The sequence below is a fragment of the Hyperolius riggenbachi genome, chromosome 1 (genome assembly GCF_040937935.1).
Source record: "Hyperolius riggenbachi isolate aHypRig1 chromosome 1, aHypRig1.pri, whole genome shotgun sequence".
Taxonomy (NCBI): Eukaryota; Metazoa; Chordata; class Amphibia; order Anura; family Hyperoliidae; genus Hyperolius; species Hyperolius riggenbachi.
In genome coordinates, this window is record NC_090646.1 from 119,740,999 (window position 1) to 119,765,703 (window position 24,705).

Here is a 24,705-nt window from a genome sequence, read left to right on the forward strand (position 1 = left end):
TGAATACGTTATTCGCGTCTAATTTTCCGCGTGCGATTGTATGCTTACAAATTTACGCATTGGAAAGGGGAATGTACACATAGAAGAGTTCACGGTATAAGCATTTCAAAGGGAATTAATCCGTAAAATTTTCTGCATGCGGGCATAAGCATCCGCATACATTACGCTTCGCCCTACGCATAATTGCGTATTTTAGCGCGTAGTCTACGAAATGCATACAAAGCGAATATTTGATTTCGAAGCCGAAGTTTGGTGAAGCGTAATTGCGTAAAACTACGCGTATTTCCAGCGTAGCGTAGTTGGCTGATTACGACCATCCCTAAATCTCAGCACCAAAACATGAGTGGCTGATCAATCGGGCACTTAATACAAAGACGATTGATTTTCCGTAAGGCACTGTAGGCAAGTGCCTCCAGGCACCTTTTGTGGGACAGGAGCCCCCCTCAGATCACTGACCTTACAATCACTGACCTTACAATCTAATCACTGCCTCTTTTCACTGACCTCAGGCACTTACACCCTAACCCTTGTCTCATGTCACTAAGGATGATATGAGACAGTGTAAGATTCTAAGGAAAGTTAGTGAAATAAGGCAGGGATTAAAGGTTCACGGGCGGAGTTTAGTGCACCAGAACCCCTGTGCCTACAGGCCTCTGAGTTGTAAATCCGGCCCTGCCTGGTACCTATAGGTAAGATATTGAGCGTTTGGGGGGAAGATATAGAAAAATCAAGAGAAGGAAGGGGAGGTTAGGGTTAGGGACTGGGGTTCTGCTCAGCTCAGTTTAGAGCAGGGCTGTCCAAATCCAGTTCTTCAGGGCCATATCCAGTGTTTAGGATGAACTGAGAAATGGAGAAATGTGTTCCCTTTGATGAACCACGCCTTTTAGTGCCATCAATGAATTTGAGCTGTACCAAAAAGGTATGATGATCTTGGCCCTCGAGTTAGACAGCGTTGGTGTACGGTCCCTGGTTAGGTTTGATGAGAGCACTAGTACTAGTACTAGTAGTCTAAAGCCAAGGTAAGATGTTATAAGCACTAGTAATGGAAAGGGCTTACCGACAGACCCCCTGCCTATGGGGCTTCCAAACAGGGGCATAGCAATAGCCATAGCATGTAGCATAGGGGGCCCAGGTGGTACTTAATGTATTCACCATTAACTTACTTGTCTTTCTCCACCACCTGCCTCAGTGCCCATGAACTATGGGCAGTGTTGATTTCATGAGAATGTAAATTGAACAATTAACTCTCATGCATAGGTTAGGGGCAGGTGGCATTGTTTAAGAGTGGCTACATCTGAAGGCCCCCTAAAAGATTTGCTATGGGGCCCCATGATCCCTAGCTATGCCACTGCTTCCAAACACAAAAGATTCTGCATTTCTATGCGAATATAACTGAAGCACTGGTTTGGATTAGGGTTAATGATAGGCTTGTACAGTCGGATCCATCTGAAAATGGCGCCTGCGAATAATGGCGTGCGGTGTTGCCGCTAATCCATTTGTCGCTTATCGCTATTTAACGTTAAAGCCTTATTGTTATTTAGTGTTAAAACCTTATCGTTATTTAGCCTTAACACACAGAACCCTCTCTGTACCTATCCCTAACCCCTAAACTCCCCCTGGTGGTGCCTAACCCTAACCACCCCCCTGGTGGTGCCTAAACCCAAGACCCCCCTGGTGGTGCTTAACCCTAACTACCCCCCTGGTGTTGCCTAACCCTAACCCCCCCCCCCCCCGTGGTGCCTAACCCTAACCACCCCCCTGGTGGTGCCTAACCCTAACCACCCCCCTGGTGGTGCCTAACCCTAACCACCCCCCTGGATGTGCCTAACCCTAACTACCCCCCTGGTGGTGCCTAACCCACCCTAACCACCCCCCTGGAGGTGCCTAAACCTAAGACCTCCCTGGTGGTGCCTAACCCTAACCACCCCTCTGGAGGTGCCTAACCCTAAGCACCCTCCTGGAGGTGACTAACCCTAAGCACCCCCTGGTGGTGCCTAACCCTAAGACCTCCCTGGTGGTGCCTAACCCTAAATCTCCCCTGGTGGTGCCTAACCCTAACCTTAACAGTTTTGCAGTTAAATAACTTCTGCAGTTTGGCTTAAGTAGGTTAGCTATTGATAAATAATGTTACTGTGCGCAATAACGTCTGCTGTTTGGCATATGAACGGCGCTATTAATAAATAACGTTACTGTGTGCCGTTTTTCTTCTTTTTTCCCTGTACGCCATTATTGTGCAGTACTAACGATAAATAGCGATAATAGCGCCATTATTCACTGATCCGTGTACAGTCAGCTTTATGCTACCAACACGCATGGAAATCTGAGGATTTGAATTTCCTGTCAATATTTTCTGTTGGATTCTCTGATGGACCATAAGTGTCAAGTTTGTAATTTCTCTTCATTGAATTGCCATGTGTGTATTTGTTTTATGTTTTATGATTGCTCTTGGTTCTCATTACTGAAATGCAAATGACCTAAAAATGAACATGATGGATCATTTGAAATATATGGAAAGCTTCCAGGATGTGGTCTACCTTTCTTTGCTGCAGAAGGTGAAGGAGGAGGCAGACTTGTAGTTCATAGGAAGCGCAGCTACATTTACAATTATACCTACAATTTACATTAAAACAATTGCTAATAGGGCTTTTTTTACCCATTTAAAAATATGTTGCTGTGTCAAGCAGGTAGGCTCTGTAATTTCAGCAGTAAATGGATGAGGGTGTTTGTATACATTTGGATTGGATTTTGCAGATCACTGTTTTTAGGAGGAGGCATCAGTTACATAACTCTTGCAGTGACAATATGTGTGACAAAGGATGCAACTATGTCCTATTTTCTTAGAAGATTCTGTTTCGTCCATGATGGTGTCTTCTGCATACAGTAACTTTGCTTTGGTAAAGATCAGCACAGTAAAAGAATTTGTGTAATGTTCTGTTTAGCTAAGGTCAGGATTCCTAACATTGATAAATTGACATTGTCGCTTAAAAGACCACTATCACAAAAAATACATGTGTATTCATATGTATAAAATATCCGTTTATTCCACAGAAAAATGAACTATAAATGACTTCATATTTTATAAAAATCTGACAGATCTGAAAGATTTTGGACAAGTCTATAGGTGGCCCTGCACTTATAGATTTGCAGCAGATTCGACCATCAGATAGATTTCTGTCAAGTCGAATCTGACCGGAATCTATCTGATGTGTGCCACACACTAGGAACAGATTTCCAATAGATTTCAGAATGAAATCTATTGGAAATCGATCTAAATGTATTATTGGACCATTAGAACCAATGCAACTCTATGGGCCATCAATCTGTTGCCAGCAGCAGATCAACCTAGAATTTCCATCCTGTCAGATAGATCAAATCGATGTAAATCAATCAAAATCAACCGCAAATCGATCGATCGATCGATAGATTTGATAGAATCGATTTCTGATAGATCGATTCCGTAGAATCGATTGATCGATCAATGGCTGAAATCAACAAGTGTATAGGCCCCTTACCTCCTCATGGGAGATTTTCAGAATCAAAAGCAATTACAAACACTTACAGATTATTACTGCCTACTGCAAGTGACAGCAACATAAAGAAAATCAATTTCTAATGCATTCTACTCTGGGAGAAATGTCCTTCATATATGTATGTGTTTGCATATATTTAAAATTTTAAACATTTCCACAATATTGGTCATTTAAAGTGTACATCAAGTTGTTGTAAAAGTAATAATGTGCAGATTGCTGCATGTATAGGGGCGCCCTTACTCACACTCATTAGGCTGGGAGCATCTCTCATTAGGCTCCAGATATCACGTGACATGCACTGGTGCATGTCACGTGACATCTGGAGCCTAATGAGAGATGCTGCTGCACGGTGATCGGCTGCAGTGGATTTGGAGAGAGGACCCAGCGCGGAACTAGGTAATTGTGCTGCTCTGTAGCTGCTCTGCTATTCATATGTAACCAGGGTAGTTATACCATCAGAATCATATGATTCTGGCGCTACGATAGCAGCAACCTGGGCATTTGGCTCAGGGGCCCTGAGTGTTGATGGAATACCCCAGGTCTTCCTCCAACTTGTGCTCCCCAGTACCCCTCCAAAGTTGTTGGCAACTATATCATAGCAACTAACCTGTCTGTTCGGCTGTTGCGCTGCTTCATTAGTCTGCGCTCTTCCTCTTCATCCTTGTCTGGCCACATCTTCTCATTCCCCCGGCGCATGTCATACATAATAACATGAAACAGGGGCCCCTGTAAGCAGTGTGTCAGTCAGCCGGACAGGTGAGTTGGGGGGAGACCTGGAAAGGCCCTGGGGAGCACAAGTTGGGGAGAGACTTTGCAGGGGCCCATAGGCCCAGTAGCACAATAAAGTTGGGGGTGGAGTCCTGGGTAGGGCTAACAGCTTAGACCCTGGGGTTGAATTTGCTGGGGTATCAGGTGTAGGGGGGCGGGGGACCTCCAAGTTAATTTTGCCCTAGGTCCCCATTGTTGTTGGAATTAACCATAAAATTGACTTAATGGTGGGGGGAGAGGGGTCTCAGGATTAATTACTTTAAGGGTCTAACATAATTGGTGCACAGGTGTTGCTCCCCACCCCTCTTCAGGAACGCAGTGCACTTACTTGCTTCCAAAGCTCTGCATTGCCATGGCCCACCTCCAGCTTGGCAGCCACCAAATGGGCTGCATCTCCCGAGCTTGGGGCAGGCCACAGCAATGCAGATGGGGGTGGCCAAAGCCTCAGCAGAAGTGTGAAAAAAAATTCCCCACAGCCATAATTCCAAGGGGAGCAGAGCAATCACCTGCCAGCATGAAGTACGCCAGATAAGGTAAGTATTTAATCCGTAGACCCTCCCTCAAGTCCTGTATCATTAAGACAGAGTCTTAATGATAAATTGTCTTTGGTTTTCAAATTGAATTAAATAGGCACTTTTTTATTGCGATTCTGTTTCAGTTGAATACTCAGTAAAACTACATTTGTGCAGTCAGTGAGGAAGATAGGCTGTGTGTACTTCAGGCTGGTTTAAGGTGAAGAACCATTTCTACTATACAAATGGCAGTCCAAGCAAAATATATTACTAACAATGACTTATCGGTGAGAGGACAATAACAATCACAGTATTTTCTATGCTGCAGTCAGCCCGCAGGAGAACAAGACAGACAAGACAAAGTCATCTTATCGGTCATCTCATGTCTATGGGGTAGCCTCAGGGCTGACTAGTCTCAGTAGCAAAACACTAGGTAGATTTTATCCAGAGAAACACATGGATTTCTGTGTCTCGAGGACTTGGTTGCCACCTGCTGCACTGGTTGTTACACGGAAACAAAGGAGGGTGTGTGAGGTGTGTGCTAACCTCAGTAGCCAAGGTTCTCCAGCCAACATGTAAATGATTGCCATTTAAAGGACAGAAGGCGTCATTGTGGTTGTAGAGAGGAGCTCCTCCCGGCGTCCTGCACTTTTGCATCTGTGATGTAATGTGTGCTGAGGGAGGCATATGTACAATCCACTTACGGCAGAATGCTTTGTTAATAGACAGAGGTATAATCCACACACAGCATAGAGCACTGACTGACACCTTGACATCTCCTGTGCATCTATGACAGCACTCATACTGGACTCTTGGACTTTTTGGCATGTGCAGGCAGTCCCCTACTTACAAACAGTTCCATTGCGGGAAGTTGTTTGTAAGTTGAATTCGTTTATAGGTTAAGTCCTGTGTTAATCATGATGAAAAGTGGATAAGTGATTTACTTTTGGACAACTCTGGATTTGGACATATAGTATAAACTATGTTTTTCGCAGTTGTTGATACAGGCCCTAACAGTTTATCCAATACTGTAACATTTAACAACAAATATATCTAATAAAAAAAAAAAAAAACAGTACCAGTATGTTTGTACATGACAACTTTGTTTGCATTTGTGAAACGTTGTAGCGCTAGTCGATTGTAAGTAGGGGACTGTCTGTATCTTTCTTTATATAGAATTTGGAAAGACAAACTTTGAGAAAGCAGTTGAAATATTTCCATAAACGTATTTTGAAGGTTTAACCAGGATGTTAAAATGACTGGACTAATACAACTGGACTAATAAATGATGCGTTAAATGCAAGTGCACGCTTTTAAGGGGACAATCCCACTTTTGGAAGCAAATGTTCCTGTCCCTGTTTCCTACTCCTGAAGTACACCTCTGTAGTAATAATAAAATGTACCTACTAAAAAGTGATTACGTTGTACTAAAACCTCAGTCCAAGCTCCAAATAAATCCCTTCTTACTCTTCAAATACTAATATACTGTATGTTATGTACAATTCCCACAGCGCAAGTATATTTCTCTTGATGGATATGTTGCTCCACACCTCCAACTGTATGCACTCAGCGTGCAGAAAAGAGTAAACAGGGAGGCTTTTAGCGGAGTATTTAAAACTTTAATTACTGGATAAAAGCAAGTGTACATAAAACGAGGGTGGGCACTTACTTAAAGAGGGTCCTAATCCACTTAGGACCCTCTCTGGCTGAACTCGCTTCCCACGCAATGTGGTACTTAGGCTCTTCCACTCGATCCTCTGTACTGTTGCCCGCTCCTGTCCCGACTAGTTTCAGCAAATGCCGTCTTCAGGGGAGATTATCCCCTGAAGACGGCATTTGCTGAAACTAGTCGGGACAGGAGCGGGCAGCAGTACAGAGGATCGAGTGGAAGGGCCTAAGTACCACATTGCGTGGGAAGCGAGTTCAGCCAGAGAGGGTCCTAAGTGGATTAGGACCCTCTTTAAGTAAGTGCCCACCCTCGTTTTATGTACACTTGCTTTTATCCAGTAATTAAAGTTTTAAATACTCCACTAAAAGCCTCCCTGTTTACTCTATTCTGCACGCTGAGTGCATACAGGTGGAGGTGTGGAGCAACATATTCATCAAGAGAAATATACTTGCGCTGTGGGAATTGTACATAACTGACTGTTTGGATGCGAGGATTCGTCCATTCACGGCAGCAATATATTTTCCATTGATTGGGGCGCCACGGTTATTATTGTTTTACTAATATACTGTATGGTGTTGTATCTTATAGGGTTATGTCTTATGCTGGGTACACACATTGCGATTTCCCGCTCGTTCTACGGTATCGATCGATTATTTCAGACATGTTCGATTGGGTTTCGATCGATACAGCCATCGATTTTGCATGCTTAGCATGCAAAATCGACAGCTGTATCGATCGAAACCCGATCGAACATGCCGGAAATAATCGGTCGATCCCGCGGGACGAGCGGGTAATCCCAACGTGTGTACCCAGCATCATATATAAGGTTAGTGTTAATTATTGGCGGATGTTGCATCACAGGGGGGTCAGTTAGGGTTCGGCATCAGTAAAGGGTTTGTTTAGACGTAGTAAAATATCAGTAAAAATTACCAAAATAATATCAGACTTACCACTGCCCATTAGTAGATTACCGGTAATTACACCAATAGTTTCCTGGCGCCTTTTTGAAATGTACATTTGAAGGTGTTTTTAACATCAGGAATGAGAGTTCCAGGGAAATGGGAGCAGCTCTGGAGAAGAGACTACTGGAATCCAAGTCCATAATCTGATCATCATTTCTAAACAAGCAAAGTTTTTGTCTTCTCCCACAGTGTAAAACCATTTGCAATAAAATGCATGTAAACATATAGTTATTTATAAACGATGCGCATCTAACCCTTTACATTTTCAGACTTCTCTTTGGCAATATGTTTACATTATGGCACTTTGGATCTTGTTGCACTACAATGATCAGATAACCTACTTTAGCATGGTCCTTTTGGGTTGAACAGCAGAACAAAGTCCATATACAAGTTGTGATGAGTATCTGTTTAAGGTTCCATAATTTGTTGTGGCAGCACAATATATCATACATGCACCACAAGCCACTATGCACTGTATAATCACTGTTCTTTGCAGCATCCCAGACTGAATACTGACCAGACGTTCTGCAAGCATTTAATTACACAGCTGCTTTATGTGAATAGCTCCACTAGGTGATTGCCACATGCACCAGACATATAAATGGTAATAATAGGCTAACATTTACAAGCTTATTCTGATCACGGGATGATGTAATTCATTCAAGGCAACAGGAACTAGTTTTCAGTGATCAGACTGAAAGGACCTCTGTCGCGAAAATCTTAAAATTTAACCACTTTACCCCCACCCGTACGAATTTCTCCGTCCCTTTTTCCATCCTTTCACCCCCAGGGAAGGAGAAATCCGTACTTTCCGCGCTCCCGCCGCTGCCCGCGCTCCCGCTAGCTCTAGCGCGCACTCCCGCTCGTAAACACACCGCCGGCCGCTCGCCCGGAGATCAATGATCGGGAAAATCCATTCCCGTTCGTTGATCTAAGCCCCACAATGATCCGCTGCTTCTCCGATAAGCAGCGCAATCATTGGGAAAAAAAAAACTTTCCCAGCCTCCTAGTACTTAGGTCGCATTAAACAAAAAAGTTACTGTTGCCATCTTGTGGCAAAATAGTAAAACTACACCCTAAAGCATTTTTCACATACAAATACATTACTTATACACAAAAAATTAACTCATTACCTCCCACACTCCCCATTTTTTTTTTGCAATTAAAAAAAAAATAAAAAATTTACAATTAAAAAAAATACATAAATAGTTACCTTAGGGACTGAACTTTTTCAATATTTATGTCAGGAGGGTACAACACTGTTACTTTATAAACTATGGGCTTGTTATTAGGGATGGACGCAAAACTGAAAAAAATGCACCTTTATTTCCAAATAAAATATTGGCGCCAAACATTGTGATAGGGACATAATTTAAACGGTTTTATAACCGGGACAAATGGGCAAATACATTTCATGGGTTTTTATTACATGTAGTATGCATTATTTAAAAACTATAATGGCCGAAAACTGAAAAATAATGAATTTTTTCCCACATTTTTCCTATTTTCCCATTAAAACATATTTAGAATAAAATAATTCTTGGCATAATTTCCCACCTAAAGAAAGCCTAATTGGTGGTGGAAAAAACAAGATATAGTTCATTTAATTGTGATAAGTAATGATAAAGTTATAGACGAATGAATGGAAGGAGCGCTGAAAGGTGAAAATTGCTCTGGTGCTCAAGGGGTAAAACCCCTCAGTGGTGAAAAGGTTAAAATACATGTAAACATACACAAATGAGCCATAGATTACTTTTCTCCTATGTTGCTGTCACTTACAGTAAGTAGTAGAAATCTGACATTACTGAGAGATTTCGGACTATCCCATCTTCTCATAGGGGGTTCTTAGGGTTTTCTTTATTTTTAGCACTTAGTGAATGGCAGTTGCTCCGTCCAACTGCCAAAAAAGGTGTATGGTGAGCAGGGAGGCAGGCCAGCATCTTTGTATAAATCTTTTTCAGGGAATTTCTTTATAAAGAATAAAGGCCATGCTGAGACTCCCCAATGAAGAGATGGATTAACCCAAAACCTGTTGGTAATGTCAGATTTCTACTACTTACTGTAAGTGACAGCAACATAGGAGAAAAGTCATTTATGGCTCATTTTACTCTGGAAGAAATGAACTTTTTATTGGTATGTGTTTTAAATTTAAAGATTTTCACGACAGTTCCTCTTTAAAGAGATATTGCACATCCAAGTGGCAACACAGTGTCAGTGGCACAGCAAGGGAGGGATTCATGTTTTCAAAGTACAGTTCTCCCTTCACAAATGCTGTTGGCACAGCCCTGACATCTTCTATTTCCTGTCCTCCTAGCTACCTTTAACTGTACTTCCGCAGGTACTACCCCCTGCCTTGATCTAGGCTAGGTCAGCCTTTTTCACGGGCGTAACTAGCCCCCTCTGCAAAACTTTGGATGGGGCCCCCTCCTGCCCAACATCCCCCATCCCCCCACACACACACTTTTTGCACAGGTAAACTGAGAACCAATGTTATTCAATTAGCTAGTGCACACTTGGGTTTTCCCCATGCAGATAAAAACAGCACTGAAGCACAGCATTAATTTTCCCTATCAATCACATTAGCTTCTATGAAGAAATGTGTATGTTTTCACACATACAGACACACATGGGGCTTGGTTCAATAAACCATGATAACTCATAGCACTACTGCGCTAGCGTTTTCGTGAAAATTTGCGATTCCTTGCGAAAATTTGCTATTGCGCATGAAAATGCACGCAAAAAAGCTAGGGCGACCATGCTATGAGTTATCACGGTTTAGTGAATGAAGCCCACGGTGTGCAGAAAACGCACACAGAAAACCGACAGACGAGTGTGCTCAGCTTATTACACTCATTCACTACAGCGTATTACACTCACTACAGCAAAACTGGCTCTGCAGCCTTCTCCTGCATCACTAAAGTACACGGCACTTGGTCTGTACTGCACCAAGTGCTCTGCACTCACCAAGTGCTCTGTACTGTTGTGATGCTGGAGAAGGCTGCAGAGCCAGTTTTGCTCTGTAGAGTGGTGTTGGATACAGTCTATGAAAATCTTGTGACACAGATTATTACATGTGGGCGCTGTTCCCTGATTGACATTACAGAACCTTTTCTAGCGAGTGTATATTTGGAATCACACCTGCAGGGAACTTTTGACTGCCTATTATCATGATTATTGTTTGATTGCGCTGGTTTCAAAACCTGTTTTCCATGAAATTCATCACAAGTGGCAACATCTTTAAGACAGTCAGGTGATCTTTGTGAAATGTTCTGAGAGTTCCATGCACAGAGGGAGATATTGCTTGTTTGGCAGTTGGAAACAGACTTTTTTTCCCACAATGCAACAAGGTTCACAGGGCCATGGCCCTGACATCATGCTGTGGGAGGGGTTTCACCACAAAATCAGCCATACAGATGTCTCTGATGAGAAAAGGTAAAGATTTCTCTCGTGGGAAAGGGGGTAACAGCTACTGATTCGGATGATGTTTAATCCTGGGTTAAATTTCCTCTTTAAATTGCATTTTACAATGTAACTGTATTATTATGATCAATATTTGCAAAACTAGTATCAGCCATTGAGTCATTCCCAACCAGTCAAAATGGTGACTAAGGGCTCAATTCACTAAAGCGTAATAACGCAGTGATAAGCGCTTTTGCGCGTGATTTCAGATTTGCACACGATAACTAATGACTTTGCGTGCAAAGGCGGGATATCACATGATAAACATCAGTATCACGTGATATTACTGCAGATCACGCTAACGGAATGCAGATCACGCGTTATAACTGCACACAGCACATCACGCAATCCGCTTGAAACTTTACGTGCAATCAGCTTAGAACAACCCCCCCCCTACAAAAAACCTTTTATATACACACACTAAATAGTTCAATTGAAAACAGCAGGAAACTAAATTACACACTGCACGTAAAGAATATCGAGCGCAATGAATTATGCCGTAATTGAATTAACTCACATGCTTCACAGCACTATTGCTGCTTTCAGTACCAAACTGCTTAACCGTAATTATCACGTGAAAAGCGCGCTTATCGCGTGAACCGCAACACCGTACGCGCAATAAAAATTATCACGCGATCGCTAAACGTTTCACACGCAACACGCACGCACAATGGTTTGCACGTGAAAAGCTTTAACACATGATAATTGTGTTATCATGCTTTAGTGAATCAAGCCCTAAGTGTCGGTGGGGATACATCAGAGTGTTGACTCAGTGAGAAGTTGTTTTGCTTTGTTTTGTTTTTTTGTTAATACAGTAAATGTAGGCCATTTTGGATATTTAAAAATAAGTTTCTGCCTTGGGTGAATGTAAATCAGAACAGCAATTATACAATTCTGAGTTAAGCAGCAGTATCCTCACAAAATTCAATTAGAGTGATAGAGATTTTCCCACAAAGTGCAACCAGATTGACAGCAGATTCTCCACAAAATGCAGTCAGATTGGCCACAGATTTCCCCACAAAATGCAATCAGCTTGGCCACAGATTTCCCACAAAATGCAGTCAGATTGGCCACAGATTTCCCCACAAAATGCAGTCAGATTGGCCACAGATTTCCCCACAAAATGCAGTCAGATTGGCCACAGATTTCCCCACAAAATGCAATCAGATTGGCTGCAGATTTCCCACAAAATGCAGTCAGATTGGCCACAGATTTCCCCACAAAATGCAATCAGCTTGGCCACAGATTTCCCACAAAATGCAGTCAGATTGGCCACAGATTTCCCCACAAAATGCAGTCAGATTGGCCACAGATTTCCCCACAAAATGCAGTCAGATTGGCCACAGATTTCCCCACAAAATGCAATCAGCTTGGCCACAGATTTCCCACAAAATGCAGTCAGATTGGCCACAGATTTCCCCACAAAATGCAGTCAGATTGGCCACAGATTTCCCCACAAAATGCAGTCAGATTGGCCACAGATTTCCCCACAAAATGCAATCAGATTGGCTGCAGATTTCACCACAAAATGCAATCAGATTGGCCGCTGATTTCACCATAAAATGCAGTCAGATTGGCCGCAGATTTCACCACAAAATGCAGTCAAATTGGCCGCAGATTTACCCACAAAATGCAACCAGATTGTCCGCAGATTTAAACATAAAATGCAGTCAGATTGGCCGCGGATTTCAGCACAAAATGCAGTCAAATTAGCCGCAGATTTACCCACAAAATGCAGTCCGATTGGCTGCGGATTTCCCCACAAAATGCAGTCAGATTGGCTGCAGATTTCCCCACAAAATGCAATCAGATTGGCCGCTGATTTCACCATAAAATGCTGTCAGATTGGCCACAGATTTCACCACAAAATGCAGTCAAATTGGCCACAGATTTCCCCACAAAATGCAATCAGATTGACCACAGATTTACCCACAAAATGCAGTCAGATTGGCCACAGATTTCACCATAAAATGCAGTCAGATTGGCCACAGATTTCCCCACAAAATGCAATCAGATTGGCTGCTGATTTCACCATAATCCCTTTTCCTCGTACTGCGGCTGCTTAAATGTAAATATTTACACCCCTCCACTCGTTCTACCCTGTGCTGCTGCCTCTAACACACCTCAGATCGGCGGCGGGCAGGAGATCGGAGCCAGTAAGACCGGCGCATAGCAGCCATACAGTGAATTTAAATGCAGGAAGTGATATCATCGGTCACGTCCAGCACTTAAAGTCCACCTTGCGGCTGCTATGCACTGTCTGACTGGTTGCTATCTTCTGCCCGCTGCCGATCTGAGGTGTGTTAGAGGCAGCATCAGCACGGGGTAGAACGAGGGGGGGCTGTTAATACTTATATTTCAGCAGCCGCAGCATGGGGGAAAGGGTTTTAAAAAAAAATTCTTCATCTCTGGTGACTGGACTTTGAAGCGCTGCCACAGCATGGAGCAGGCGGCAGGGGGGCCGCAGTAGGAGGCCTGGCGGGCCGCCAGTTGGACTCCACTGAGCTATAGGATAAATGATTGTTGGGTCCTAAAACTTATTTTTATTTGTAACAATGAATTCAAAACTTTTTGTTTAGTTGTGTGCTGTCATAGTCCTTTTATTATCACGTTATTCTCCCTTTACGCCTTGCACCTGTAATTAATGCACTGTCACCTTTTCTGTCAGTCCGCATATATCGCGGCAGAAAAAAATGCCTCATTAAATGCCGAAGGCTCTAATCTAGCCTTCTGTTTTTTTGACATATTCATTTTCACAGAGCAGTAATTGTTATTTCCGCAGAGTTAAATGTTTTGCTGCACAGTGGGGGTGTTAAGGTCTCATTTAATAGCCTGTAAAGTTTATGATTATTTTTGTTTACATGTAGATCACACAATCAAGTCTTGTCCAAGCATTTGTTATAGAAATAATCGTACGTAGCTGGTCATTTCACTTCATATGACAAATAGGCAGAATGTGGTAAAAGAGAAATGAAAAAATAACAGTCCTCACCTTTGGGCCTATGTCCTATGGATTTACATAAAAGAATTATTGTAGCTTAAAGGGCAATTTAAGTGAGAAGAATATGGAGGCTGCCATGTTTATCTCCTTTTAAACAATACCAGTTGCCTGGCAGCCCTGCTGATCTGTTTGGCAGCAGTAGTGTCTGAATCACACCAGAAACAAGCATGCAGCTAATCTTGTCAGATCTGACAATAATGTCAGACACATCTGATCTGCTGCATGCTAGTTCAGGGCCTATGGCTAAAAGTATTAGTGGATCAGCAGGGCTGCCAGGTAACTGGTATAGCTTAAAATGAAAAAAAATATGACAGCCTCCATGTCATGCTCGCTTCAGTTGTCCTCTAGGGACCACATGGGGTTTTCATCTACATTTCTTAGCAAAGGTATAGCTATTGTCTGTTTCAGCACCTGCTGCACCACATATTATTGTACGCACGTTATGGGACTTACGTCATTTCCATGGTAATCATACGTTTTTAAAGGACAAATGACCGGAGGGGGATATGGGAAGAGAGGTGACTGTACACCTTAAAAAGGGAAGCACAGAGAACGGGAGCCCAATAGTGCAATATGTCACCAATTTGAATAAACATAAGAGTTAGGTAACAAGTACTCACAAGGGTGGGTTGCAAACCAACCACAGAAGGAAGGTGACTATTGACAACCTCAACTCCACTCTGGTGTCTAGATGAGGCTGGATGTGGTCACTCTTTTGGTTAAAAATCCTGAACCGAATGTGGCAATGCCACATGGGATTAACACACCCTTCCAGAGGAGGGCGGAAAGCACAACGAGGGAGTGTAGAGGCACCCAGAAAGATATAAAACTAGGTTAAAACCATATTCATGAGAAAAAAAGGGGGAGTCTTACCTCAATAATGACTGCTTCATCTAAAAAATAAAATGTATTATGCGCAAATGTTTGAAGAAAACGTGATTGCAAAAGCTGATGGAGACCCGGAAATGACAGGGGAAAATGGCCTTGTTCCCACCCTTAGGGCATCCTCTACAAAAGGAGGGTGTCAATGTTAAAGAGACACTGAAGCGAAAAAAAATATATGATATAATGAATTGGTTGTGTACTATGAATAATTACTAGAAGATTAGCAGCAAAGAAAAATGTCTCATATTTGTATTTTCAGGTATATAGTGTTTTTTCTAACATTGCATCACTCTATAATATGTGCAGATTACACAACACTCAGCATTCAAAATGAGTCTTTCAGAGCAGTCTGTGAAGTAATGAACTCTCCTCTAGCAGAGGAAAAGTAAACAGTTCAATTACAGTTGAGATAGTAAAAGTCAGATAACAGCCCTCTCCACGACTAACTTAGTCGGAGAGCTTAATAGCTTTTTTGCATAGAGATAACAACTGGAGTTTCTCAACTCTTCCTGTACTGGAAACAATTAGACTGATGTATCTGATCTTAATGTTTTTTTTCTTAGCTGTACTACACATACAAATCATAATATCATCATTTTTTTTTCGCTTCAGTGTCTCTTTAAAGACAAACAGCTCTCTCCCACTTCCAGTGCCCTGGAGGGAGTTGGTGATAGTATGGATGGGATTTATCATGGAATGTAGAAAGGGGGGTCCCAGATTTAAAATGCTCCCAGAATTCAAAGATTGAATTTCCCTTCCCTTTTGAATTACCCACCAACAATAACAGGCTTCATAGGTGGACCACATTCTGCACCAGGGGATTACCGGCATTGCAAGAGGATAACAGGCACAATTGGTTGTAGCATTCAAACTAAATCAGAATTCAGCAGAAAAAAAGTGCATAAACAAGCATTTCCTTTTTATCGTATGCTGGGTGCTAATTTTAATATTCCATACAGCATTGGCAATCTTCTTGGTACTCATGTTGATTTCAGAACTCTTACATCTTCTCATACATCAGCTACTGCAGGGATGTGAAACCATCCTTCGAGGGTCAAGGTCCTCACACATTTTTGACACAGCTCAAATTAATTGATGGGTCTGAATTAGGAAAGGTGTGGTCCATCAGGTAGAACACATTCCTTTCTTTCTCAGTCCATCGTAAACACTGGCATGGATCTGGCCCTCCAGGCCTGGAGTTCAACACCTGTGCGCTAGAGTAACTTGGAAGAGGCCTTGCTCTCTCACCCGCACTCATTGGTGAGCCGTTCTGACTAATTCATTGGTGAGCAGTATTGACTAAGGCTTGGTACACTTGAGGAGACCTGTAGGCAATCTCCCAGGTGAATGATCAAATGTCAACAGAAAAGAATAAATAGAACTTATCAAAGATATAGCCAATAATGGATCATGCTCCTTGATACCAGTAAAAAGTACTGTATATTCAAAATAAATGTTGTGCTTGATAAAGATGCTAGTTCTGAGTATAACATCAGTTCGAGTTATTTACATTCTTGTGTTCTAACAGTTGTATATCCTTCTTTTTCCAGACATACCATGTGGCCCCCATCTTTAAACCTTTAATGGGAAGCCAGGTAGGTAGGCTCTGGTTAAGGGAACTTCTTTTGCTGCTTATGTTGCAATAGACCTACTGTATAATAATACAAAAGAAGCATCTCCTCCTCTTACTCCTTTCTTCCATTTACTCATTACTTACGTCCTCTCCCCTAACATTTTTTTATATATCTTTTGGATATCTCCCATGTTTTCTACTTCTTGTAATATCACTACCTTCATTATTTTCTGTTTCTCTCAAACATCCTTCTACTGGTGTTACATTCATATCTTGTTTGGTTCTGAACTTACCCTCAATTCCTTGCCTCATTCCTTTTCTAGTTTCCTACAGCAGTTCTTCCACCATTCCTTCTGTATCTGTCCTCTAATGTATTCACCCTACAAGTCTTTCCTGGCTTATTTCCATTCTCACCCAACATTAATTCTGTTCTTGCTTCTACTTTTATTTCCACTTTTGTCTTCAATCCAACTATTATTATTATTATTGTTGTTGTTACCACTCTTAATTGGATTTATATAGTGCCATCATATTACACAGAGCTGTACAATAAATTAGGCTACAGACTTTGATAATAGTAGTTACAGACAACAAAATACAGGTAATAAACAGTAAGGTACACAATGCCAGATCATACACTGGAGTAGTATTCCAAAACACAAGTTCATGTTAATCCATAAGAAGGATGCACGATCAGGTAGAATAGAATACACAAGGAGGGACGGCCCTGCCAAAGGTTTACTATCTAAAGGGAGGGGGAAGTGACACAACAGGAGGAGGACTGCATCGAGATTCCATGATGGTCTGTCTAGGCTGGAATGGTGATCAGCAATCAAACTGAGGTTACCAAACTGAGAAGTTACCTTTGATCTGGTGCAGAATTGTGTTGAATTGCTGGTGAATTCTGGTTATTTTGATTGTTCCACCCTTAAAAATGCGACTCTTTAAAAGCGCACCCCGCTGACACATCACCCAAAGCTGACTAGAGGCCTTTCTTATAGTCAGCCAGACAGCCACAGCAATGTCTAATCAAAAAGGCCTCTTAAACTGAGAGTCCTCCTGTTTCCTTGCCACCACTCTTCTGTCCTTGCTTCTTGTCTCTGCTGCAGTTCCCTTCTTCCTCTCTCCTTGCTTCTAGTCTCTACTGCTGCTTCTTTCCTCAATTCCTCTTTCACAATTCCTTTTTTGTTGATATGCCTTCTTTTCTTTTTGTTTCTTTTCGTAATTTTTACTTATAATGCCACTTATAATTGATACATTATTTGTGTTTCTTGAAGGTGCTAGTAAACTTTAACCAGATGGGGTGCAACTGCTGTAGAATGTTGAACAGGTAAGCTTTTTTTTGACTGTGTGACTGTATTATTCAATTCTACTTTCAACTCGCTTGTTTACCAATGTGGAATATACTACAATGTAACTACAAGCCAAGTTTCACAGGTGAGTGAAACTTGGCTCATCTGTGAAATAATGTCTATAACAGGAAACATAATCATAAACTTCCATAACCTGTTCAGATCGACCTTTCTTTTTACCAAGACATTTGTTGTGTTGCATTTTTCTTTTTAACCTCCCTAGCGTTCTGGATGAGCTGAGCTCATCCAGAGACGCCGGAGGTTACCGCTCAGGCCCTGGATGGCCGATTTGAATATTTTTTTTTAAACACGCAGCTAGCACTTTGCTAGCTGCGTGTTTCTCCGATCGCCGCCGATCCGCCGCTACCCGACGCGAAAGAGGCCCCCCGCAGACCCCATGTGCAGCCTGGCCAATCAGTGGTAGGCAGCGCTGAGGGGTGGATCGGGACTCCGTCTGATGTCACGACGTCGATGATGTCAATCCGATCGTCGCCATGGCGATGGGGGAAGCCCTAAAGGAAAACTCGTTCAGAACGGGATTTCCGGACGAGTCTTCACGCCGACGGCGATCGGAAGGGTGGGAGGGATGAAGCAGGCTAGCTACATGGAAAAAAAATTAGGTAAAAAAAAACCTCCCGCCGCCGTCCGCAGCATGGAATCAGAATGCCAGGGAGGCTTAAAGGGACTCCGAGCAGTGCAGAAACTATGGAAAGATGCACATCATTTTAAAGCTCTCTTTCTCCTCTTTCCAATGATATATAAACCGCCACCCTACGCCTTTTAGTTTTCGCTATTTTCGCGATTGAATTTGCCGTGGCCACGATTTCGATCACGAAAATAGAGAAAACTAAAAGGCGTAGGGCAACGATTTAGGTGTCGTCAGAAAGAGGAGAGAGAGAGCTTTAAAATGATATCCATCAAGCCATAGTTATATTGTATTACACAGGGCGACTTTTTGTCAAAGTCAGCAGCTGCATTCAGCAGAATGGAGCTGCTGACACTGGGGAAAGTGTCGGCCTGTGTAATACAATATAACTATGGCTTGATGGATATCATTTTAAAGCTCTCTCTCTCCTCTTTCTGACGACACCTAAATCGTTGCCCTACGCCTTTTTTCTCTATTTTCGTGATCGAAATCGTGGCCGCGGCAATTTCAATCGCGAAAATAGCGAAAACTAAAAGACGTAGGGCGGTGGTTTATATATCATTGGAAAGAGGAGAAAGAGAGCTTTAAAATGATATGCATCTTTCCATAGTTTTTGCACTGCTCGGAGTCCCTTTAAGCAATGACTGAGAGATGTAATAGGTTACCCAGCCAGTGAAATATGTTTAAACAAAATTAGGGAGTTACTCGAAGCAAGTAATGTTCCCATCCAGCTTTCTCAGTAACCCCCTTGGACACTCCATGAAATTTGGTAGCCTTGTCAAAGATTAGTGCGATAAACTTGTGAATGTCATAAGATTGCGCTCAGAATGCTTGCTTTTCATGCATACGTGTGCCTACTGCTGAACTAACTTTATTTGAGAGGAAGATTTTGGAATGATATGCATAAGCTGGTAGGCGTTAGACTGAATATTTTGGCAGCTTAATTGTTATGTTAGTGGCAAAGGTTTATTTTAGATCTTTAGACTTGCTTTAAGTTGACGTGAAATCTAGTTATCAGTAGTTGCTAAAATTTTGCTTTCTGTTTATTTTTAGTTATATGTTCAAACCCCAAGAACTACACACAAATGGCTATGTGAATGAAGCCCATAGTTATGAGCATGACCGCTCCAAATCACCCACCATAAAGATCAGTGAACTTATGAATGAAGGGCATAATGTAATTGAAAGAGACAAGTTCACTGGCTCGCAAGTTCTGTACGGTGAGCCGGAAAAGATCAATGCCAAGTATGACGAAGCTGATTCCAGCAACCCAGCAACTGTTTCCTCATATGCAATCTTAAATATTAACTTTGTTGACGAAAGCAAAGAACAAGATGGCCATTCTTCTCACTCGGGTGACAACTTCCAAAGCAAAATTCCTCCACATGGCTCAGAGCAGGATGGTGACCTGAACCAGAACTCTGATGAACCTGAATGTATTCAACATGAGCTGTGTGGATCAATACAGGGAAATAATTCCCTTACAGAAAGTGCAATTTTGGAGGTTGGAGGAAGCACCCTCACATTAAATATTCCAGATTCCCTTAGTTACACTTCAGATCTGAATGAGCTTCCTACAAAACAAGACTGTGAAGATCCATATCTTCCTGATACCAGTAACCATGACTATGTTCTTTCTAACGCTGGAACAGTTCCAATTACAAGCTCAGGTATACCTACTCAGGTATCTGCTTCATTTGAGAGAAGTTCGTTAAGAGATTCAAAAAAAGCTTCGACCATCACAAATGGAATCCATCTAGAAGATGACCTGGATCCAGATGTTGCTGAGGCACTCGCAGCTTTGGCAGCTGCCATAGCCGGAGAGGACTATGAAGACTGCTGAAATGGAAATCAGACTATATCAAGTGCTACGGGTATACACTTTCCAAATAAGACAGACTTCTATTAAAATTGCCTTAAATGACCATAACATCTCAGGAGACACTTAAACATTTATGAAATCCTGATTATTTTATGGAAAATAGAATTACGGACTGGAAGATCTTCATCTCCAATAGAAAAAAATATTTTTAAAGCACTGTTCAATATTATATTTACTTTATATACAGCCCCCTTTTATATAATATTGAATACCACTGGTTGGTAGTCGGAGTCCTTGTTCGATGTACGGTAATTTAAATCCCTGGAACTGAAATAATTATTTTTAAAATGATTTTAAATGTATGATTTTACTCACAGATTTGATTGTGAAACAGAATTTTTAAGAATTGTGAATGATATTGTGCTGGTTGAAACGCTAGGCAACCAGTCTCTCTGAAATGTGAGACAACAGAAAGCAAATCTGATTGGGCAAAGGATTAGGCACTAGAGGGGTGTGTCTTTGAATGCTGCACTCTTGAATTCTATAGGTTGCATATTTCACCTTTCAATAATGAGATAAATAAGGTGAAGTGTGGAGTTCTTATCGAGAGTAAAATGAGGCGAGACTAAATTTTAAAACAGTGTACTATAAAACAGTTGGAAATTCCATGAAGCTTTCTGCGAATCAGATTTGTTAAAAAAAATGTTTGGCAAAAACAACATTTCATGTGCACCAGAAAAACTTAAAAACAAAAAGGTAGTGGTGAAGGAATAGCATAACCTCTGTCAGGTTTATATTGTCATCTACTGTATGTTCCCATTGGAAAGATTTTCAATCACTGTTTTTGCTTGTGATAATTCGCAGAGGAAAAAGCAAGTGAGTTGTTATAGTTAAAGAACTCCATGAAATGTCCTTGGATTACGCATTGAATGGGAAAAGCATTTCAAATTTATGTTGGCCAATTATGGAGTAGGGGAGCAGAACACAAGTGACTCACAACTAGTTCATGGGTCAATCTTGCTGGTAAGAGTAGAAAGCACAGTTTTTGCAGTAGTCTGCAATATAACCACCCTATATCCACTGATGTTGCTTTATGATAAGGTAAGCAATTCCAGGAGTGGGGATCAAACACTGTCTGTGAATCCAGCGCAGGAGACTTGGGCGCAGCCGGCGCCACCACAGACCGTAATAGGAATTACGACTATAGCAGCGCACAGGGAGTAACTTCGGCGCCGTCAGAAGATAGAGCTGAAGTTACTTTTAAAACACTGTAATCTGGCCACCAGCAATAGCTGGAAGCCGAATTACATAATTCCCCACCATCCACGTGGACCTGGAGGGGGAAGAGTAATTAATGCCACCGGGACTTGTGCAGCAGCAGGATAAGCCATATATCGGCTGTATCGAATTCTCTCATACGCGTGGGGCTGACCTGCTGGTATTATTGTACCTGGACAGATCCTGCTTTCTGCTGAAGTTCTCTCCTCCTCAGTGCCTACTAGGCACAAAATGTTGGCAAATCAGCATAGGGATGTGTAGGGGAGAACAAATCAGCACCCCAAACACTGTAAAAATGCAATGCAAGAGGGTAGATTCTGCTATTGACAAGTAAGAGTTAATGTATTTACAGTTAGGCCCTGTTCCCACTAGCTAAAAAACTGACCATTTCCGCACCAGAGAAACGGATATGTTCAGGGATCCTATGTTATTTATAGGATCCATGCACACTGTTTGGTCTGCAATGGATCCGTTTGATCTGTTGTAGTAAGGGGAATGCAAATTTGGAGCCTGCACTATTTTTCCTGGATTGCAGATAAAGTGGATGAAGAACAGAATCAATGCAAGCCTATGAGAACAGACTCTGTTGGTTTCTTACTAGGCTTGTCGCTGCCTATGTCCCTGCTCTACTCACCTTTCTTTGGTGATCTCGGGTCCTCCGCCGCTGCTGCCACACTTCTCAGCTCCACTGCATGGGACACTCGGCCAGTATATAGATCAGAGTCCTAGAAGAACTCGGCTCCCATTGGATTGCAAAGAAAATGAGAATTCAGCCTAGCAACATGGAGAATTCTTATTGGAGTGGTGGACCAATGAGAATCCTTCCTTTTGCTAGGCAGGATTCTCATTGCAAACCAATGCTTCAGCCGGTACTCTGATCTATATAACGGCCGACCGTCCTGTGCAATGGAGCTGAGGGATGGTGGCTCTGTACTTGAACAGCAGCAGCAGGAACCCAAACGGTGGAGGTGACAGTAGAATGGTAGAATGTGCATCCGGTGTAGTGGGAACTCAGTCTTATAGTCTGCATGATGTAATCAGATCCAAAGGTTACATGCTGATGCAATATGCTCCAGCACTTATCCTTCAGCATAACAGAAGGTGGGAAAAGGTCCAGTGTTGTCAATCACAGAATACCTTTTTTCTGAAACCTTTCAAAACATATCACAAGAAAGGAAGCGCTTAATTCATATATTATTTACAATAAGGGGACATTTCCTTGAAGCTCCTTGTCATTGTGACAGGAAGTGAAGGTGAATCTTCTCACTGGAGATTCAAGAAGTTCTTAAAACTTGACAGAGGTTATGGCCCTTCACACTAATTTTAGCTAAAAAAATTGTTACTTGAATGTGTTTCCAGGTTTTAGCCTAAAGATAAGGCCTAGGGGTCAGACATTTGATAACAGTCCTGCTGCAGAAAGCTCCCTATCCATGTGTTGCAGACACCAATGGTGACCTATGAGCAGGCACATGCTATGATTAGGGCACTGTTATATCTCTGCACCACCACAAGGAGGCAATTGTCAGTCCGGCCTGCATGCATTTGTTGGAACAGAACCCAACGGCTATCTGTTGGGGTTCTCCACATCCTACAGAAATGCAAAATGAAGTTGATTCATAAAACCCTGATAAAATTGCCATGCATTGTGCGTGTTACATGACTGGCGGGCCCACTGGGTACACAGCGAGGATTGCGCTATGGGCACTGCACAATGCCTGTTATGTTGATGGCATAAACACCAGTACCATTTTATGGCGGTTTTGTGAATTGACCCCAATATATCTCATACAATTGTCATAATCTTCACACAGGTTTTTAGGCTTGCCCATAACAGAAATAAGGCAGTATGTGGTCATATTTTCCATTGCAATAATGTAGCATTGTGTCAGTTATCATGTGCTTGAACAGGAGTGGGAGAAACTAGTCATTGCATATTGCAGTCAGTGCCAAATAAGCAGCATGGTGACAATGTGGTTATCACTCTCTCCCTGCACCACTGGAGTCCCAGATTCAATGCCTGGCCAGGACACTATCTGAACAGAGTTTGTGTATTCTCCTTTTGCTTATGTAGGATTCCTTCCACATCCAATTGATGCTTTCCCATCAAAAATCCCCAAAGACTATGGTAGGGCTATTGGGTCTTAGGGACATAAGATTGTGAGCTTCTTTGAGTGCCAGTTACATTAATTATTCAGAAAATTTAATGAAGCGCTGCAGACACTTTTGCGCCCCAGGCCAAGTTTGTTGTGGATCGCCTGTCATGTGCAGCAGGGCCCCTCCCAGTCCATGTGCAGCCGCGCGCGTGTTGCGGCGACAGGTCACCCGTGAGTATGCGCCTTTGCACGGGCGCGCACCCCGACCTGTCGCCCGTCGCTGATGTCGCCAGGCGATTGAACTGCTCAATCGCCTGGCGACAGTTGCCGCCGCAACTGTCGCTAGTCCGCGTGAGTATGCGGACTAGCGACAGCAACCTCCATTGACGTATACGGAGGTTCCGGCGGGGGGAGGAGGAACGTCGGCGACAGCTTCCGTCCTGCCGCTGGTCCCTCTTCCGCGTGTGTACGCGGAGGGACCTGGCGAGGAGCTGTCGCCGGCCTGTCGCCCACACGCTCACGTGTGCTGGCGACAGGCCCTAGAAGTTGCCCGTGAGTATGGACCATTATGTACATACTTGTAGCCCATCTCTTTCACAAACAGGTCTCTTGGGTATCAGATTCCCTTTTTCATATCTCCCTCATCCTTTTCAGGTTCCCCTTTCATATGTCGCAACCCCTCTTTCATGACCAGGTGGCCCTTTGGGCTGCAGTCGCTCAAAGCCTGGGCCTTTGTGCCCTTTCCAGAAATCCAGGCCCGATTTCAGAACAGGTCAGCTCTATATATACAATAAATACAACATTTATCAAAATAAATGAGACACACTGTGACATCTGCTAAATGAGTCCATCACTTCTCGACACTCTTGAAAGCTCTGAATTTGCCAGTGTAAATGTTTAAACAGTGATGCTGCACAAGTTGTTTAGTAGCTCTCTAAACCTCTTGTGAACACTCGAGCCTGGCAAGTCTCTGCATGTCATGGGAAGAACTCTTTGCAAACAAACAAGGTTGGGAAATGTGTGCTGGTCTGGAGAATTGTGAAGGGAAAAGTTTGGAGAGTACTGTGGCAAATATAAGCTATAACTGGCATCTTATGCAGCAGACTGTGAAATGCAATGCCTAGATGTCTACTCCACCTTATGGTGGCCATACAT

General features: G+C 42.6%; 1 protein-coding gene across 1 annotated transcript in view; it reads left to right on the forward strand.

The window, feature by feature from the left end:
• The window catches only part of C1H4orf19 (chromosome 1 C4orf19 homolog), a 117,409-nt gene extending 96,592 nt beyond the window's left edge, over positions 1-20,817 (forward strand). The window contains exons 4-6 of the mRNA XM_068271854.1: positions 16,337-16,381; positions 17,637-17,689; positions 19,411-20,817. Coding sequence (XP_068127955.1) covers positions 16,337-16,381; positions 17,637-17,689; positions 19,411-20,200 — 888 coding nt within the window. The 3' untranslated portion in view covers positions 20,201-20,817. The remainder of the gene's footprint in view (positions 1-16,336; positions 16,382-17,636; positions 17,690-19,410) is intronic.
• Positions 20,818-24,705: the final 3,888 nt, after the last annotated feature.